Source organism: Zea mays, chromosome 3 (assembly GCF_902167145.1).
Source record: "Zea mays cultivar B73 chromosome 3, Zm-B73-REFERENCE-NAM-5.0, whole genome shotgun sequence".
Classification (NCBI taxonomy): Eukaryota; Viridiplantae; Streptophyta; class Magnoliopsida; order Poales; family Poaceae; genus Zea; species Zea mays.
Window position 1 is genome coordinate 6,756,829 of NC_050098.1, and position 14,865 is coordinate 6,771,693.

General features: G+C 46.2%; 1 protein-coding gene across 1 annotated transcript; it reads left to right on the top strand.

Moving 5' to 3' along the window:
• The first annotated feature begins 5,699 nt into the window (after positions 1-5,699).
• Positions 5,700-9,956, top strand: LOC100191291 (putative aurora-related protein kinase family protein). The gene is made up of 9 exons (NM_001136725.1): positions 5,700-5,970; positions 6,624-6,734; positions 8,155-8,301; positions 8,388-8,483; positions 8,574-8,669; positions 8,767-8,863; positions 8,982-9,099; positions 9,409-9,481; positions 9,567-9,956. Exons 1-9 carry the CDS (start codon positions 5,932-5,934, stop codon positions 9,666-9,668), a joined length of 879 nt encoding a protein of 292 aa, NP_001130197.1. The 5' UTR covers positions 5,700-5,931; the 3' UTR covers positions 9,669-9,956.
• Positions 9,957-14,865: the final 4,909 nt, after the last annotated feature.

Genomic DNA, 14,865 nt, shown 5'->3' on the forward strand with positions numbered 1-14,865 from the left:
GCCTTGATTCCCATCACCGAATATGATTGAATCTTGGGAATCCTTATTCTTGACGTAGGAAGTGAACATCTTCTTCTCCCCCGTCATATGGTTTGTGCATCCGCTATCAATAATCCAGCTTGAACCCCCGGATGCATAAACCTGCAAGGCAAATTTAGGCTTGGGTCTTAGGTACCCAACTCGTGTTGGGTCCTACAAGGTTAGTGCAAATATCCTTAGGGACCCAAATGCAAGTTTTGTCTCCCTTGCATTTTGCCCCTAACTTCCTAGCAACAATTTTCTTATCCTTTCTACAAATAGCAAAGGAAGCATTTAAAGCATAATAAATTGTGGAAGGTTCATTCACTACTTTCCTAGGAGCATGAATAGCATTCTTTCTAGACACATGATGAATAGCATTTCTCCTAGACATATTTCTACCATGCATATAGGAAGAACTAGAAGCAAACATGGCATGAGAGTCAAAATCATCAAAAGCATTATAACTCCTATAAGCATTTCTAGTTTGTCTCCTATCATAATACATAAAAGCATGGTTCTTTTGCACATTACAAGCCATAGGGGCCTTCCCTTTCTCCTTGGCGGGAATGGGAGCCTTATGGCTTGTTAAGTTCTTAGCTTCTCTCTTGAAGCCAAGCCCATCCTTAATTGAGGGGTGTCTACCAATTGTGTAGGCATCCCTTGCAAATTTTAGCTTATCGAAATCATTCTTGCTAGTCTTAAGTTGAGCATTAAGACTAGCCAGTTCATCATTAAGCTTGGAAATTGAAACTAGGTGTTCACTACAAGCATTAATGTCAAAATCTTTACACCTAGTACAAATTTCAACATGTTCTACACAAGAATTGGATTTATTTGCTACTTCTAATTTAGCATTTAAATCATTGTTGACACCTTTCAAAGTAGAAATGGTTTCATGACAAGTAGATAGTTCAAACGAAAGCATTTCATTTCTCTTAACTTCTAAAGCATAGGATTTTTGTGCCTCAACAAATTTATCATGCTCTTCATACAACAAATCCTCTTGCTTTTCTAAAAGTATATTCTTTTCATTCAAGGCATCAATTAATTCATTCATTTTGTCTATCTTAGATCTATCTAAGCCCTTGAACAAACATGAATAATCTACTTCATCCTCATCACTAGATTCGTCCTCACTTGAAGAAGCATAGGTAGAGTTGTGAGTACATACCTTCTTCTCCCTTGCCATAAGGCATGTGTGACGTTCGTTGGGGAAGAGGGTTGATTTGTTGAAGGCGGTGGCGGCGAGTCCTTCATTGTCGGAGTCGGACGAGGAGCAATCCGAGTCCCACTCCTTGCCTAGATGCGCCTCGCCCTTTGCCTTCTTGTAATGCTTCTTCTTTTCCCTCTTGTTTCCCTTTTCCTGGTCACTATCATTATCGGGACAGTTAGCAATAAAATGACCAAGCTTACCGCATTTGAAGCATGATCGCTTCCCCTTGGTCTTAGTCTTGCTCGGCTGTCCATTGCGACCCTTTAGCACCGTCTTGAATCTCTTGATAATGAGGGCCATTTCTTCTTCATTAAGACCGGCTGCCTCAATTTGCGCCACCTTGCTGGGTAGCGCCTCCTTGTTCCCTGTGGCTTTGAGAGCAAAAGGTTGCGGCTCGTTGATCGGTCCATTCAAGGCGTCGTCCACATACCTTGCCTCCTTGATCATCATTCGCCCGCTGACAAATTTTCCTAGGACTTCTTCGGGCGACATTTTGGTGTACCTGGGATTCTCACGAATATTATTCACCAAATGAGGATCAAGAACGGTAAAGGACCTGAGCATTAGTCGGACGACGTCGTGGTCCGTCCATCGCGTGCTTCCGTAGCTCCTTATTTTGTTGATAAGGGTCTTGAGCCGGTTGTATGTCTGAGTTGGCTCCTCGCCCCTTATCATCGCGAACCGTCCAAGCTCGCCCTCCACCAGCTCCATTTTGGTGAGCAAGGTAGCGTCATTTCCCTCATGAGAGATCTTGAGGGTATCCCAGATTTGCTTGGCGTTATCCAAGCCACTCACTTTATTATATTCATCCCTGCACAATGAGGCTAGAAGAACAGTAGTAGCTTGTGCATTCTTATGGATTTGCTCATTAATGAATATAGGACTATCCGAACTATTAAAGTGCATTCCACTATCTACAATCTCCCATATGCTAGGATGGAGAGAGAATAGGTGACTACGCATTTTGTGGCTCCAAAATCCGTAGTCCTCCCCATCAAAGTGTGGGGGCTTGCCGAGTGGAATGGAAAGCAAATGTGAATTTGAACTTTGCGGAATACGAGAGTAGTCAAAAGAAAAGTTAGAATTAACCGGTTTCCTTTGTTTGTCGTGGTCGTCGTCCTTTTGGGAAGAAGAGGACTCATCGCTGTCGTAGTAGACGATCTCCTTGATGCGTCTTGTCTTCTTCTTCTTCCCATCTCTTCGCTTGTGGCCCGAGCCCGAGTCATTGGACTTGTCATCCCTTGGCTCGTTGACGAAGGACTCCTTCTCCTTGTCGTTGATCACAATTCCCTTCCCCTTAGGATCCATCTCTTCGGGTGGTTAGTCCCTTTCTTGAAGAGAACGGCTCTGATACCAATTGAGAGCACCTAGAGGGGGGGTGAATAGGTGATCCTGTAAAACTTCAAAACTTAAGCCACAAAAACTTGTTAAGTGTTAGCACAATTATGGCCAAGTGGCTAGAGAGGAGTCAAAACACAATAACCACAAGAAATCAATCACAGAGATGACACGGTGGTTATCCCGTGGTTCGGCCAAGTACAAAACTTGCCTACTCCACGTTGTGGCGTCCCAACGGACGAGAGTTGCACTCAACTCCTCTCAAGTGATCCAATGATCAACTTGAATACCACGGTGTTCTTGCTTTTCTTTTCTCAATCCCGTTTGCGAGGAATCTCCACAACTTGGAGCCTCTCGCCCTTACAAAAGATGTTCACAGAGAATCACAGAGCAAGGGAGGGATTAGCAACTCACACACGACACAAAGATCACAGCGAATACGCACACACAAGACCCAGACTTGAGCTCAAAAGACTAGCACACTAGAACGGAGCTCAAATCACTAGAATGTCGAACAAGTGCGCGAGATTGATGTGTGAGTGATCAAGAGTGCTCAAGGAATGCTTGGTATGCTCCTCCATGCGCCTAGGGGTCCCTTTTATAGCCCCAAGGCAGCTAGGAGCCGTTGAGAGCACATCTGGAAGGCTATCCTTGCCTTCTGTCGTCGGGCGCACCGGACAGTCCGGTGCACACCGGACACTGTCCGGTGCCCGATTTATTTCCATAAAAAGCTCATCTGACCGTTGCTTTCTGATGCAGATCTGCGCACAGTTGGCGCACCAGACATGTCCGGTGCACACCGGACAGTCCGGTGCTTCCTTCCGACCGTTGGCTCGGCCACGTGTCGCGCGCCGATCGCGCGGCCGACCGTTGGCCCGGCCGACCGTTGGCTCACCGGACAGTCCGGTGCACACCGGACAGTCCGGTGAATTTTAGCCGAAGTCGCCGGAGAAAAACCCGAGAGCGGCCTGTTCGGCCGAGGCAGCCTGGTGCACCGGACACTGTCCGGTGCACCACCGGACAGTCCGGTGCCCCAGACCGAAGCAGTCCCTTAGCTGTACACAGCCAAGTCTTCTCTTATCTTCTTCTATCTGTTTCTAACACTTAGACAAATATATTAGTACACAAACCAATGTACTAAGGCTTAGAAACATACCTTAACTTGTGATTTGCACTTTGCTCATCCATGGGCATATTTTCACATTTAAGCACTTGTGTTTGCACTCAATCACCAAAATACTTAGAAATGGCCCAAAGGCACATTTCCCTTTCAGCATTCCGCCACCCGGCCGGAGATTTTCTCTCCGACAGAGGCCTACAATAACATATATAATACTAAAATGATGCATTAAACTGCACAGGTGAATGTAGATGGGAGCAACTTGTGTTATACCCTTTTTATTTACAAGCATATGTGTCTATATCGTTGCTTTTACCATTGCATATGTAAGAAGTTAGTATGGATAATGATTGTGATTTTAATTTATTGTTCATGTTAGTAGGTTCGACGTCCGAGTGGCACCAAATTAGACAAGTTACCCTTCTAAACTTTAGAGACTAGACTTTAGAATATTCTGTTTGGTTCTAGGGATTAAAACTGACCCAAGAGCATTAAATATTACGCATAAGATATGATAACCTCTATTTAATACAGTTGGACAAGTTCTAGCTAGGAAGGGATAGTAGGGATCAGCTTAAGGACAAATCCTGTAAAAGTACAAGTTTAGTCACTTTTAGAGGTAACTAAAGGACATAAGTTTAGAAGATCTCCCTTAGTCATCATATTTGACAGTTTTAACTAAAAGGGACTAAATTTTATTCACTAAACTTTAGGAGATAGGACCAAAACAGGCCTAATAAGGCCACGATAAACGTGGGCTTGCTTTTGCTATAGCTGAGGACATTAAAATACGCTTGTTCTATGGTTTCATACATGGGCAAAGCCCAATACTGTCAAAGGTACGCAGGCCCAAACCACGACCCACTCCCTAACATTGTTAAGGGCCTAGGCCCATGTGACCATGTCATAACGCTCAACCTCAACATAGGAGCCCGATCCAGTCCAACCTCAACGTCGGCGAGGGCGAGGTCGCTGACTCCAAACGTATTATTGGATGATGTGACTCAGCCATGGCACTCTTCTTGTTTCAAATGAGCCTATATAGAATTATTATCCTCTCTTTCTTCCTCACCAGCTCAAACGCCCGTCTTCATTCGTACCTCTCTAGATAAGGTCATCTTGCTAGCAAATCCATGAGGTGTTGAGCTAGTGGAATTGCATGTGCGTGATAATGGTATCCATTTCCTCGATCGTTTCTCTTGAATTTCTTTGTTTCATACTTTCATAATGTATTTTTTTGACTTCAGGTTGTAGTTTGAGGCCTACAATAACATATATAATACTAAAATGATGGATTAAACTGCACAGGTGAATGTAGATGGGAGCAACTTGTGTTATACCCTCTTTATTTACAAGCATATGTATCTATATCGTTGCTTTTACCATTGCATATGTAAGAAGTTAGTATGGATAATGACTGTGATTCTAATTTATTGTTCATGTTAGTAGGTTCGAAGGTTCGACGTCCGAGTGGCACCAAATTAGACAAGTTACCCTTCTAAACTTTAGAGACTAGACTTTAGAATATTCTGTTTGGTTCTAGGGATTAAAATTGACCCAAGAGCATTAAATATTACGCATAAGATATGATAGCCTCTATTTAATACAGTTGGACAGGTTCTAGCTAGGAAGGGATAGTAGGGATCAGTTTGAGGATAAATCCTGTAAAAGTACAAGTTTAGTCACTTTTAGAGGTAACTAAAGGACAAAAGTTTAGAAGATCTCCCTTAGTCATTATATTTGACAGTTTTAACTAAAAGGGACTAAATTTTATTTACTAAACTTTAGGAGATATTACCAAAACAGGCCTAATAAGGCCACGATAACCGTGGGCCTGTTTTTGCTATAGCTGAGGACATTAAAATACACTTGTTCTATGATTTCATACATGGGTAAAGCTCAATACTGTCAAAGGTACGCAGGCCCAAACCACGACCCACTCTCTAGCGCTGTTAAGGCCTAGGCCCATATGACCATGTCATAACGCTCAACCTTAGCCTGGGAGCCCGATCCAGTCCAACCTCAACGCCGGCGAGGGCGAGGCCGCTGACTCCAAACGGCTCGCCTCTCTGCACGTGAGCGACTGGGCGAGGCGAGCCAAGGATTCGACCGTTGCGTTCTCCGCCCAAACCTTAAAGCCCCAATCCCATATCGCCCCACAATTCCAAACTTCGCCTCGCCGCTCCCCCTCCCTACACAAGCTTCCTCCCCCTCCGCGCCGCTCCTCCAGGCTCCAGCCATGGCGATCGCCACCGAGTCGCGCGGCTGCGAGGACAGGGTATGCTACTGCTCCCTCTCCTCTCCCCCACTGGTCTGATCCGCCCGCGGATGATTTTGGGGACCTGCGTGCGTAGATGTGGATTCGTGGGGTTAATCGAGCGATTGGCGTGCCGCAGCCTTGGTTGTGCTTGATTGTAGTTGTCTCCGTGGTCAAATCGGTGCGATTTGTTCTCCCCGTCCCGTCGAATCTGGGGGATTTTCCTGTCTCTTTTGCCCCCTTCTGTTCGTGCTGTAGCGCGTGGAAGCGACAGGGTCAAACAGACGTTTCTTTATTTTCCAGCGTGTGACATTAATATATCGTTGCTTTTATTAGCTGTGCGCGAGTCCATTTTCTAATATTCTTTTGCGGACAGATGATTAGGGTTTGACCCCTATTCCTGCAAAAGCTTGGGCGTCCCCTTTGTTTAGCTGGTTACACGTTGGGCCAGTGAAGTGTACCGTGGGGTTTACGAGATCCTTGGCTTAGGATATTAACTCTCTATTCTGTTCCTGTTCTGATTATCCTTGGACTTCGCTCCTTTTCCTGTGTTTAGAGGTCTGGTAAACGAGGATTCATGGCTGGTTAAGCTTCTGATGGTGGTTTGCGCCTTCAGGGTACTGTGGCTGCAGTATAATGGAAATATAACGATGCATTTTGTTTTCACTTTGCAGGATTCAGCCCATGCAAACGAGGAGAAGCGGTGGGTGCTGTCTGATTTCGAGGTTGGGAAGCCTCTTGGGAGGGGCAAATTCGGCCACGTATATCTTGCCAGAGAAAAGAGGGTAAATAACATAGTTTACTTGCAATGATTATCAGTGTTATTAAAACTACGTTTAAACGTCAAAACTCTAATTAGAGGTTGAAACCACGTTTTAGCGTTTTGGCGTTCTAACTGAAAAACACAGTGTTTTATGCATTTTAGACCATTAGCTACTTTTGGGTCCAGTCTATTAGTTACTTTTGAGGTTCAATCCAGCTCATGGGTGAAGTTTTGGTAAGCCACTAACCTCTCTATTTTGGTATTTAACTTCATATTTTTGTCTGAAATTATGATGTATTGGTATTTTTCCTGTGTTGTTTAAAACTACGTTTAAACAAAGTTTAAACGTTTAAAAGTCAAAATTTGACCCATGAGCGTTCCAACGTTTTACCGTTTTAATAACCTTGATGATTATTTTTTGTCTCTAACTTTACTGAATAATTTACTGTACGGTGATTGCTTGGAGTTGATTACTTCAGTCTTCAGTGTTGTGCAATGTACATATCTACTAACTGAACTTTTTATGTTATGGTATACTCAGCAAATATACTACTGTAACTAATCTTGATTGTCAGGAAATATTGCACTTGCACCAAATATTTTTAGTCTCTAGCTTAGTTGAATGGGTACTGTACCAAGATTGCTGGGATTTGACTCATTCAGTATTGTACCGTGCTTCCTATCTACTAACTGAACTTTTTTATTATTATTGTACAGCCAGCAACTATACTACTGTAAGTAATGCTATAGTCAGCAAATACACTGCTGTAACTAACAATCAACATGTTAAATGGCAATGCTGGAAACGCCTTATAATGTTTTTCTGTTTATCCTTTAGTTAATCATCCTAGTTAGCAGTGCAGTTTTGGCGATGTTTACCTGCCCAGAGAAAAGAGGGTAAATGTCATTTTAAGCTTTATTTTGGTTAGTTGAACTGATTATTTTTAGTCTCTAACTTCACTGGATGATTTACTGTACTGTGCTTACTGGGATTAGGCTGCTTCAGTACTGTACATTGTCTGTATCTACTAACTGAACTTTTAAATTTTTAGTACTGTGCTTGCTGGGATTAGGCTGCTTCAGTACTGTACATTGTCTGTATCTACTAACTGAACTTTTAAAATTTTATATTATGGTGTACTCAGCAAATATACTACTGTAACTAATTTTATTTGTCAGGAATTATTGCATTGATTATTTTTAGTCTCTAGCTTAGCTGAATGGGTACTGTACCAAGGTTACTACGATTTGACTAATTCAGTATTATACCCTGTTTCATATCTGCTAATTGAACCTTTTTTGGTCAGCAACTATACTACTGTAACCAATAGTATACATGTTGAATGACAACGCTGGAAATATCTGTTTTTTCAATTTGTGCTTTAGTTAATCATCCTAGTGAGCTGCTATGTCTTACAGTGCTATTTTTTGTGTGGAAACAGAGCAATCAAATTGTGGCTTTGAAAGTTCTTTTCAAGAGCCAGCTTAAGCAATCACAGGTCGAGCATCAGCTGCGACGCGAAGTGGAGATTCAGAGTCATCTTCGTCATCCTAATATTCTTCGCCTGTATGGGTACTTCTATGATCAGGTAAAAACATAACCACATTTTTAATTTACCATTGCTCCATTTATATGCCAAGAGTGGTCATCATTTCTGTCATGTGAAATTCTCAGACCCGGGTTTACCTAATCCTGGAATATGCTGCCAAGGGTGAGCTGTATAAGGAACTGACAAGGTGTAAACATTTTTCTGAGAGACGTTCAGCAACTGTGAGTTGATGCTCTGTACATGTGCTTGGTGAATTTATCTGCAGCTCATTTTTCACCAAAGAAGTAATGGAAGTTTACTTTTATTTTTAGTATATTGCATCATTGGCTAGAGCTCTGATCTACCTGCATGGGAAGCATGTTATCCATCGGGACATTAAACCAGAAAATCTTTTGGTTGGAGCCCAGGTACTTGCATTGTATGTGTGTTTTTTTGGGTATCCTTGATCTGAAAGACTGTAAAACTCTATGCTTACTTGCATTGTTGTATGTTTCCTTGGAAAAGGGCGAGATCAAAATCGCCGACTTTGGCTGGTCTGTGCATACCTTCAACAGAAGAAGGACTATGTGCGGAACTCTGGATTACCTGCCACCTGAAATGGGTACTTTGCCAACCATTTACCTCCACTTATCAACTAGTTCAACGATTTTTTTTTGAAAATTCCCACAGCAGTTCCAGTTCTCTATTGATCTAACTGAAACCTGTTGTGGTTTATCCAGTGGAGAAGACAGAACATGATTACCATGTTGACATATGGAGCCTGGGTATTCTGTGTTATGAGTTCCTTTATGGGGTCCCACCTTTTGAAGCTAAGGAGCACTCAGAAACATACAGAAGGTAACTCCATGACTCTGGGATCTTAGTGTGTCGTCCCTAACATCATGCCCATATGAGTTCTAGATTATTTCTTGTGACTTTTGAGCTATGCTCTGATAATTGTGAGGAAACTTTTGAAGTTGCATGTAGTGCTAGTGTAGCAAAGAGAGAGCACTATATTGATCACCACAGCTGCTCATGTTTTTAGATCCATGGTTTCTTTCTATTTATCATTAGTATATATGTATTGCATAGTGAAATATATATCCATGTGGTCGTGAAACTAGAGGGCGACTGCTGTTTCTGAATATGTCTTTTACTTGGATACAGGATAGTAAAAGTCGACTTGAAGTTCCCACTGAAACCATTCGTTTCGCCCGCCGCAAAGGATTTGATTTCCCAGGTAAAGAAGTCTTCAGTTTTTCCCCCTTGTCTCGTAAAGAAAATGGATGGTTCAGATTGAGATAGTCATCAATTGTTGTACACAGATGCTGGTCAAGAACTCGGCCCAGCGGCTGCCTCTCCACAAGGTTCTTGAGCACCCATGGATCGTCCAGAACGCCGACCCTTCCGGTGTGTGCAGAGGATAGAACCACCACCACCGGCTGAAGGGAGTGCGATTCTTTCCACTCTCCCCATTTCGAGGGGAGTGCGATTCTTTCGACTGTTTATGGCTTCTGTCGCCCGAATTGCCCCACCCCGAACTGTATCTTGTAGCACCGTGTACTGTGTGTAGTTGGGGCCGTGGGCAAATTGCCCTAAACCCTTGAACAACCTTCTTTACTCGTAGTCTCGTATGAGAGAGCCTTGTAGAGTCTCGTCCGTCCAATTATGAACTCGAGGGCAATGTGCAGGAAAATGTTGAAGGTATCGTCCATAACCAGCAAAACTTATGTAGCGAGCTCAATTTAGAATTTACTTTTGATCCTGTTCGAACCCAAAAATGACCGTGCGGACGGTCCGGCCCGGAGGCCGGACGGTCCGCGGTCCGGACCGTCCGCGGTGGTGGCGCGGACGGTCCGCGCGTGCGCAGAGTCAGTTAGGGTTCCTAGTTTCTCGCGGGATTTGTTACCTAAAACCGCGGGATTAACTCGGAAATCAGTTGGAAGCGGATCCAGACCTCCCCCTTTATATAGATGAAGGGCTACGGCCGATTAAACCCCCAACAATCGAACAAATCAAGTCTATTACTCGTTTTTACCTTATGCATTAGGAGTAGTTCTAGTCTAGTTCTAGTTTAGCCCTAGTTTAGTATTCCAATCCCCAAATTCTCCGCCTCTCCTCGACTCTACGTCGATTAGAGGAGTCTAGGTCGGCCTGCCCGAGCCTAGACAACTCCTAGGATCTCTCCTCCCCGACGGGGTCCCTCCCGGGAGCGAGATCCAGGCGCCGTCGGCGATCTACCGCCGCCCCTGCGCACGCGCGGACCGTCCGGCCCTAGGGCGCGGACCGTCCGGCCGTCAGGCAGGGAACCCGAGCTCCTGCACCAGGTCGCGGACCGTCCGGCCCTGTGCCGCGGACCGTCCGCGTCTGACCAGAGAGCACCGTCGCCTCGCACCAGGCCGCGGACCGTCCGTCCCTGTGCAGAGGGCACCGCCGCCGGTTCTTCTTGAGTGATTGGCGCTCCGAAAAAGCGTCAACATACTTTTTGGCGACTCCGCTGGGGAATAGGTGTCTAGATCTGCTAAAAATCGGCCCATAAATGGCCGGTTCTAAGGATCACACCAAGATCTCCACTACCAACATCATCAAGCCGGCCATGGAGGCGCTCCCGGCTGAGGACCAAAGGCCCTTTGAAGACCTCGTAATGCACGATGAGAAGGAGGTGATGCGGCAATGGAACGAACAACGCGACAAGGAAGAGGCGGAACTGCTGCATAAACTCTCCGAACGGCGCAAGGAGGCGGCGGACAAGTACTTGTCACACTTCACGGTGGATCGCCACCAAAAGATCGTCCGTCAAGGGGAGATCGATATGGAATCTCTCCTACCTCCACTGCAGGGTCCCGCTGTAAGTACTCCAGATCTATCTCTTACGACTTTCATGGATCAACGAGGAGATCAGTTAAAGCGATATGTAGATGAATCTATCAAAATGCATTTACGTGCATACGAGAAATCAGCTGCTCCTAATTTTCCATCGCGAGAGTCTAATACAGTGCCACCCACGTCAAACACATCGGCTATAAACGGGTCACCTTTGACCCAGCCATCATATGGTATGCCGATGCACACTTTCGTGTCACCATCACAGCCGCAACCACTAGGCACGCGGCAGGTACTGGACGCGACCGGACCGTCCGAGCATCATCTCAGACAGTCCGGTTATACCGCGGACCGTCCGGCGTATTTCGCCGGACCGTCCGACCAGATGCAGGCCCGCACACAAAACACTCAGGTCGCACCGTACATGGCCGGAACATCAGGATACAACCCTGAACACTTCGGCCCCATCACGGACCGTCCGGTGCATCACGCCGGACCGTCCGGATATGTTGCGGACCGTCCGCCATCTTACGCCGGACCGTCCGGATATGGCATGAACCGGCCGACGTATTACGCTGGACCATCCGACTCTACACGGGTCCATGCGCAGACTGCCCAAGTCACGCCATATATGGCCGATCCATCCGGGTACAGCCCTGGACCATTCGGCCCGATCGCGGACCGTCCAGTTCTTTACGACAGACGGTCTGGGTACGAGACTACCCACGTAGCACCATATACGGCTGGACAATCTGGATATACCTTCAGACCATTTGGCCAGGTCGCGGACCATTCGGCCTCTTACGCCGGACCGTCCGGATATGCATACGCAGAGCCGAGAGCTGCGCAATACGCACAGTTCCCACATTCATCGCAGCAACATTATGGTGCCCCACCAGCAACACATTATAATCATGCCATACCACCTCATGGACATAGGGCTGAATACTATTCGGCCACAAGAGAGCCTGAGGGGTATAGGGCAGGAGCTGGTGACATTAATAGGACACCTAACACACACCTCAAACATACCTGGGAGGAAAGCCGACAGAGTAATGTCAGGCAACCTGAAATCTCCACCCACAAACTCAATGGATGGTCGCCAGACATGGCAGGAGGGTCAGAGACGAGGTAGCCGGGATGTTCAGGGACAAACTCGGTGTTAGTGTGTCAGGTACAGGGCAATCGTATCGGAAGCCTTATAGCCACCGATTCGACACCGTGCCATACCCACAGGGAACTAGAATACCAGACTTCTCTAAGTTTTCTGGTGAAAGTGGGAAAAGCACACACGAACATATAAGCCAATTCATAGCACACTTGGGAGAATTGGCTGATGGGGAAGCCTACCGCGTTCGTTTATTCTCGTTGTCCCTTACTGATACTGCATTTGCATGGTACGCTGCTTTGCCACCAAATTCTATTAACTCTTGGGAAGAATTAGAGCAGAAATTTCATGAGCACTTCTTCTCAGGAGAACATGAGTTAGAATTGGCTGACTTAGCTTCAGTCCGACAGGGGCCTGAAGAATCGGTTAATGACTATATCCGGAGATTCCGGGACACTAGAAACCGATGCTTTCAGATTCATGTCGCGGAAAAACAACTAACAGGGCTAGCTTTCAATGGGTTGCGACCCTACTTAAAAGAAAAATTAGATGGCACTCAATTCTTTTCGCTAGTGCACTTGCACCAGCGGGCTATGACATGTGAAAGCCGAAGTAAGGAAACATCAAAATCGGCTAGCCATAAGATGCATCTAGTGGGATACGATATAACTCGGACGATGAATCCACGGATGTATACACCGCCGAACTGGTTTGGCCAGGGCAGGCTAAACCTTCACCATGTTCTGCTTTACAGTCGATTCGAAAGAATCGACAAGAAGAAGTTAAGTTTACGTTTAATGTTGCCAAATGCGATAAAATATTTGACGAGTTACTGAAAAAACGGCAACATTAAATTAACTCATACTATTCCTCCTCCTGATGAATTAAAGAGGCGTGCTTATTGTAAGTGGCATAATTCCTTTTCTCATGCCACCAATGATTGTAATGTTTTTCGTCGACAGATACAATCGGCCATAAATGAGGGTCGATTGGCTTTTCAGGAGATGCAAGTAGACACACAACCCTTTCCTGTTAATACAATAGAACTCACATGCAAAAAGGTCTTGGTTCGGCCCGAAATGGCCGATAAAGGCAAAGGCAAGGGTATCGTCATTTGCGATCCCCGCATGTCAGATATATCACAAAAGGAGATTGCTCGAAAGGCGTCGGACGAGAAGGCTAAAAAGTCCGAAGACACTGGGGGGCAGGCACAGTTAATGAACCAAACACATCAGCCTAGCCCGAACATCGTAGATGGTCCGGCACCTACGTGCGGACGATCCGGTGCTCAGACAAACGGTCCGGCTAACTCAGCCGGACAGTCCCCCTATGACCAAAGGCGTCAATCTCTACATAAAGCAAGAAAAAAGATGCAAGGTCAAAGCACATATAATCGGCTGATCAAAGCCGATCCTACTTTTGATCAGTTGCTCTCCAAAAATGCTAGCAAAAAGACTGTTCCACGTGATCGGTCAACAAAGAAACCCTGGCCACCTGCTAAAACAAAACGGTTAAACAAAACGGCCCAAAAGGCGACACAACAAGCATCGCCTATTCATTCTATGAGACCAGGGTACTTTCCACCTATTTACTCATCGTCGGTATATTATCCTGTTCAAACATGGAATGGCACGATGATGAATCCATGGTACATGTATAATCCCTTCGTCTATCCAGACTGGGGGGCACCTCCATTCTATTCCTTTTGATCCATTGATCAAATGGTCATGGCCGAGAAAGATACAATCCGAAACGGCCTTTATATTGGTGCTTTATTGAATAATCTCCATATCGAAAAGCCGGTGACTTACATCAGGTTTAGTTCATATGCTTTTGGTTCGTCAACCTTCACCAAAAGGCAGGGGGCATATGTTCGAACCCAAAAATGACCGTGCGGACGGTCCGGCCCGGAGGCCGGACGGTCCGCGGTCCGGACCGTCCGCGGTGGTGGCGCGGACGGTCCGCGCGTGCGCAGAGTCAGTTAGGGTTCCTAGTTTCTCGCGGGATTTGTTACCTAAAACCGCGGGATTAACTCGGAAATCAGTTGGAAGCGGATCCAGACCTCCCCCTTTATATAGATGAAGGGCTACGGCCGATTAAACCCCCAACAATCGAACAAATCAAGTCTATTACTCGTTTTTACCTTATGCATTAGGAGTAGTTCTAGTCTAGTTCTAGTTTAGCCCTAGTTTAGTATTCCAATCCCCAAATTCTCCGCCTCTCCTCGACTCTACGTCGATTAGAGGAGTCTAGGTCGGCCTGCCCGAGCCTAGACAACTCCTAGGATCTCTCCTCCCCGACGGGGTCCCTCCCGGGAGCGAGATCCAGGCGCCGTCGGCGATCTACCGCCGCCCCTGCGCACGCGCGGACCGTCCGGCCCTAGGGCGCGGACCGTCCGGCCGTCAGGCAGGGAACCCGAGCTCGTGCACCAGGTCGCGGACCGTCCGGCCCTGTGCCGCGGACCGTCCGCGTCTGACCAGAGAGCACCGTCGCCTCGCACCAGGCCGCGGACCGTCCGGCCCCTGCGCGCGGACCGTCCGTCCCTGTGCAGAGGGCACCGCCGCCGGTTCTTCTTGAGTGATTGGCGCTCCGAAAAAGCGTCAACAGATCCGTATATGCATTGCTCTCAACTGACGAAATTAATACACGTAGGATGCAACCGAAATTAATACACGAACAGCCAAAACGAGCTT

Bases quoted from the DNA above. Each gene is read 5' to 3' on its own strand.
- LOC100191291 (NM_001136725.1), top strand. From the start codon at position 5,932: ATGGCGATCGCCACCGAGTCGCGCGGCTGCGAGGACAGG. The intron at 8,302-8,387 runs GTAAAAACATAA...TGAAATTCTCAG, and splicing joins ATGGGTACTTCTATGATCAG to ACCCGGGTTTACCTAATCCT. The intron at 9,482-9,566 runs GTAAAGAAGTCT...TGTTGTACACAG, and splicing joins CAAAGGATTTGATTTCCCAG to ATGCTGGTCAAGAACTCGGC.